Raw genomic sequence first — 5,360 nt, 5'->3', positions numbered from 1 at the left:
TTCATGAAATTTCCTTCACTTTTCACAGTGATACTCACCTCAGATGAATGACTGGGCTGTCAGATTTGGTGACACTTAGGGTGTTGTGGGGTGTGAATGGCAGGTGTTCTTTCTTCATTCTGGAAGGCTACCCACTCACCCTCTTGGGGCACTGGTACTTGCATGGTAGTTGTGGTATCCTTGTTCAACGCCATGACCAATCAACAGGGAATTCCCCACAGATCTCACCTCTGACCCCAAGGGGCACCTGCATATTCTCATGATCCCTGGGGAAGGAATAGCATATCTCTCTGCCCCCTTGCATTGCAAAAGTATTCTCATATGGAGAAATCCTGGGCCTTCTTTTATGAATTGGTCATGGAGGAGTAGATGAGGGAGGACTGCTGGGAGGAGGGTGCATGAATAGGGGGTGGGGGTGGCACTCATAGGCAGACTCTCTGGATCCTGCAACTGGCCTCTAGATTCTGTGCTCACACACAGTTCCCAGTCAACACACTGCTCATCAAGAGAGACAGCCTGCCAGAGAAAACCTTCTTGCCAACTCTACATGGTTTCTCTGCCTTTACTTGGCGGCCTTGAATGGTAATGATACATAGTTTCCTCAGGACAAGGCTCCAAGGGAGGGTAGAGCACAGCTGAACCCTTAATCTCATATGGAGGAGGCCATGTTAGAAATTTCAACCGCTCAGTTGGACAGATGGCTCAGTGCCTGAGATGACCCGGGTTTGATTCCCACAGTTCACACTATGGCTCACAACTGAGCCTAACTCCAGTCCCAAGAGAGCTATCTCAACACCCTTCTGATCTCTGTGGGCATCAGGCACATACCAGGTGCATAGATGTGTGCAATAGAGCTATACAGAGAAAATGAAAGTAATAATGAAAAATAAATTACAAGACCAGATAGAAGAGAACAGGGCAACAGCACCCTAGACTTCAGAAACTCTGGGGAATTGGCATTTATTGGGGACTCTCAAAAGACTTTGCTTTCTTTTCTGTAGAAATGGGGACCTAGATCACTCAGTGCCACCCAGAGTGCTGTCTTGGCCCTGTAGAAATCGGGGGAGAAATTGTGTCCACTTGTTCAGGGCAGCACTCTGGGGGAGCCGTTTTAACATAGGCTCACGTTTTCCCATTCTTATCCATCTGGCTTTCTCTTGCTTCTTTCCCATCTAGGTAGAAATATGTCTTGTTTTATCTGGTGTGTAATGTAAAAGTCGTGTTCTTGCAACATTCCATCTCCCCAAAAACAAGCAAAACAACAACAACAACAAAAAAAAAAACAATCAGGGGGGATGGACTTGCCATTTGGAGACAGAGATAACTTGAGGATATATGCAAGTAGCAAGTGGATGGATGACATCCTTAGTGCTTTAAATGGGGCAGAGGAGCTTCCTAAGGTACCTATTAGGACTGTGGGCTATAGATAGTGCATCTTCATGATTACTTTGGGGAAAAAAAGAACTGATAGAAATATATATATATATATATACATACATATATGTACATATATATGCTATAGGATATACATATATATCCTATATATGTCATATATGTGCTCTAGGATATATATAGGAGATATATATATATATATATATATAAAATCCTATAGCATATATATATATATTTATATATATATATATGACATCCACCACACAGGATTCACCATTGTCAAGGGGATGTGTGCTGATAGGAGAATGGGGATGTCTGGCACACAAAAGAAAGGGCTTAGACTGACTTCCACATATGCACCCCCAAGAGCCCAACTCCAGGAAAAAACAGAGAACAATCCCACACTCCCTACTATACTCCACCTCCTCAGAGTCTAGTATTATGGTCACCGCCACCCTGCCAGGAGACACTTCTCTATGTCCGCACAGAAGTGAGGGAATGGGACATTTTAGATGCAAAGCTTTCTGGACTCCATATATCCCAGGGGAGGTCCCAAGAGTGCTGTGACCAGATCTGCTGGTGGTTCAGTCTAGAGGAGGTTTCCAAGGCACAGCAGCACACAAGTGAAATGTGACCAGCAGCCTGTAAGGGTTAAAGGTCAGCAGCTCAAGGGCCAGATACCATGCTCCTGATATCCACTGGAAGACAGCATAACTCAGCACAGGACACATGGCTCCTTCAAAAGCCATGCCAAGTAGGCCTTCAAAATTGAACAGGGCTAAACTTTCATCAGGTCCCTCTCTACCCACACAACTTCTGTAGCTCAACTACATGGGACTAGGCCTCAGTCTGGTGATCAAGGCACGGACTGGCTCTGCTCCAGGCTAAGATACAATTGTCTCTCACTTCCGTCCACAGTGAGACAACACCTCACACCACCAATAGAATCCTTTGCAGCTGTTCTCACAGGCCTTTCTCTTTCTTTTTTAAGTCATGGGACTTCACTGGAATCCTACCAATGTCCTCATAAAGCACTGAGCTCTGGCTCTCCCAAGCCTGGGGAGACAACCTCTGCTTTGTGCCTTTGCTTCAGGGGACACTGTCTGTCCAGTGAATAGACACTTGCTCCCCTCCTGCTGCTCCTTAGAAATGATGGATGAAAGGACCTAGAGTGTGTAGTGTATAAGCTGCATGGGTGCCAGAATCCAGAGCAGCTACCACAGCTGCTGGAGGTGGGCCTTCCCTCTGGCTCACCTCAGAGCCAAGAGTGCCCAATCCCTGTCATTTCTAACCTCTCTCTCTTCTTACAGGCACAACTAAAGGGTGTGTGTTCTGCACATGAGTTCTTGCTCTCACACCAGCCCTCAAGTATTCTCCCATGTCCAGGTATCCACAATATCCTACAGGGGTTCTTTGGCCGTTTACCCATGTCTGGTGCTGCAGGGCTTGGGTGCTGTTACCTGACAGCAATGAAGCCTGCTGCTCCCCAGATGCACCCCTCCTACATTTCCACGCCTCTCTTCTGGGCTCCCTGACCAACTGGTTCACAAGATCACCCCATCACATATGACTGCCACATCTACCTAAGTCATTTACAGAGAGCCCCAACTAGACTCTTAGATGTGTGGCAGAAGTTGAGTCTGGTATATCCTCAGACTTCCATTGCCCTGTACAGTGGTTACCTCACATATGGTAACTAGTCACTAGACATATGTTAAATAAATGAGTCCATGAGCAAGGTGTCTAATTCAATTTTATTTTTCCCTACATTCCAGAGCTCTGGGTTAAAATACAAGTAAATGTCAGCTGGTTTTGCTGTGTGTCAGATTTTGGCCACATTTGTGTTTTGCCTCTTAATATCTGGAGCAAGGAATCACTGTGCTGGAAATTCCTTCAACATCTCAAAAAGAGCAACTGACTCTATTGTAGGGTGTTTCAGATATAAAATGACAGTGTGTCACAAGCGTTTTGTGTAAATGAGCAAACCTCTCCTAAATAAGGAACAAGGAAACACTGGATGCAAGCTGAGTAGGAATGTAGATGCTCCTACTTAATCACATGCCTTAGGAAAGCAAGGATTTGTTAAGGCTTTTAGTATGCCTTTACTTCCACGCCGATCTGACACCGTTCAAAGCGAGTCCCCTTTGACTTGTCTTACTTTATGTTTCCTGGGATGGAGCCCATAGCCATCCCCATGTGAGGAAAGTCTTCCACCCCTCAACCACATTCTCAGCCTTCATCACTTGATCCCTCATAACTGTTTGTCAACAGGGAAAAAAAAAAAGCAAGCACAACTTTGCAGTGTGCAGATTGAGCACCAAGTCACCACAAAGCACGGAACTGGAGCACAATGCTATTCCTGCCCCTGCTCTGCCCCCACATCTTCATACATCAGGGCCTCGGGGCCCACTGCTCCAGCATCCCTTGGACTACCACAACCCAAGCAAGGAAACCTCAGCATCAGCCATCCCTGGTGGCAGCAGAAACCCTGACTCTGGCCTGTGACTGGGACTGGCACCGGCACTGTCCCCGGTACTGACCATCATCACTCCTGCATGGCTCTAGCCCCTGGCCCTGGCACTTGCATTGGCACTGGCGCTGACGGTTGCTTCAGCCGTGGCACAGGCCCTGGAACTGGAACTCGCACTAACACTCGCACCGGTCACATCATCACCAGCAGCTGCTTCTGGGCCACCGCTCAGCACTGGGCACTTGCTCCTCTTCTTGCAATGCCTCATTTACTGCCACAGCAAGGCTCTGAGCTGGATGTCATTCACTTGGGCCAAAAACTCCAGGACTTCCATCTGTCTTGTTTCCTTTGAGAGCCCCACAAGAATACCGAGAGCAAGGGACCGCTGGTGGACACCTACTCTCTCGTGCACCAGGTGCTTGTGCTGCACACAAGCTCTGGTGATGCGCTTTGCTGACGGCTCCCCAAGGATGGGATGCTTTGGGGCAAGCATACCTCCACACCCTCCACACCTCCCCGAACACCTCCTCTGGGACACAGCTGGCCTGCGCGAAGATCAAGTCCGGGATACTCATGTGAAGCCCAGTCTTTGGCGTGCCCCTGTCTCCTGTCAGGCCCCAGAGGCAGGGCAGGATAGATTTTTTTTTTTCCTGTGCGGGACATAGGAGTGCTCTGGAGGGCCAAGTTCCTTCACCTAGACCCAAAGACTAACTCGGGGAGGTCAGAGGCTCTCTTGACAATCTCGGGGAAGAAGCTCCTGCACCTTTAGGATGACACACTTCAGCATGTCTGCCCTTTTGATCCACACCGTCTTCGCGTTCTTAACCAGCAGGTACTGCGCCAGCAGCTCAGCTACTTTCTAGCTCCCGGGGCCTCTGGGCATGCGCGCCAGGGGTGGTGGGGCCCGCGGGGTGCTCGGCGGGGGTACCCCTAGGGGCTTGTGGGGTCCACAAAGGAGCTTGCAGAAGCGCCTGGGCGGGGGCTGCGTGCCTCAGAAGAAGTGCTCTCGGGGCTCGGGGAGCGCTCGGGGAGCACTCGGGGAGCAGCGTCCCCGCTGCAGGCGCTCCCGCGGGGTTTCCTGAGCAAGGAGGAGAGCAGAAGGAGGCCAGGGGGCCTCTGAGACCCGCAGGCCCTGGGTGCCACCTCGACCGCGGACGTTCTCACCTGCGGCTTTGGCTGGCCCAGGAAGCAGGAACTCGGGGAGGAGATGCGCGTCCACGGGCATTCGGCGGCCGGCCCGAGCGCTGGCTGCGAGGCCGCGGGGACCGTGACGTCGCCGCGGACGCTGCGGCGGCCGCCGAGAACACCCGCAGCCCCGGGCTCTGGAGTCCCAGGCCGCGGCCCTCAGACCCCAAGGACCAGGAAGCGGGCAGGGGAGGGGGCGCAGCCTCCGCCGCCCGGCTCTGCCGCCAGTGAGCGGTGGGAACGCGCTGGCGCCGCCCCGCAGCGCCTCTGCCGGCCGGGGCCGGTACTGCTGGCTGGGGCCAGAAAGATGCGG

General features: G+C 51.2%; 1 protein-coding gene across 1 annotated transcript in view; it reads right to left on the bottom strand.

The window, feature by feature from the left end:
- Dmrtc1b (DMRT like family C1B) overlaps nucleotides 1-5,360 on the bottom strand; it is a 40,466-nt gene that overhangs the window by 33,906 nt on the left and 1,200 nt on the right. Inside the window, exon 2 of the mRNA XM_031369512.1 lies at nucleotides 5,027-5,340. Coding sequence (XP_031225372.1) covers nucleotides 5,027-5,340 — 314 coding nt within the window. The remainder of the gene's footprint in view (nucleotides 1-5,026; nucleotides 5,341-5,360) is intronic.

Source organism: Mastomys coucha, chromosome X (genome assembly GCF_008632895.1).
Source record: "Mastomys coucha isolate ucsf_1 chromosome X, UCSF_Mcou_1, whole genome shotgun sequence".
In the NCBI taxonomy this organism is placed as follows: domain Eukaryota; kingdom Metazoa; phylum Chordata; class Mammalia; order Rodentia; family Muridae; genus Mastomys; species Mastomys coucha.
This window is presented reverse-complemented; position numbering and strand designations above follow the sequence as displayed.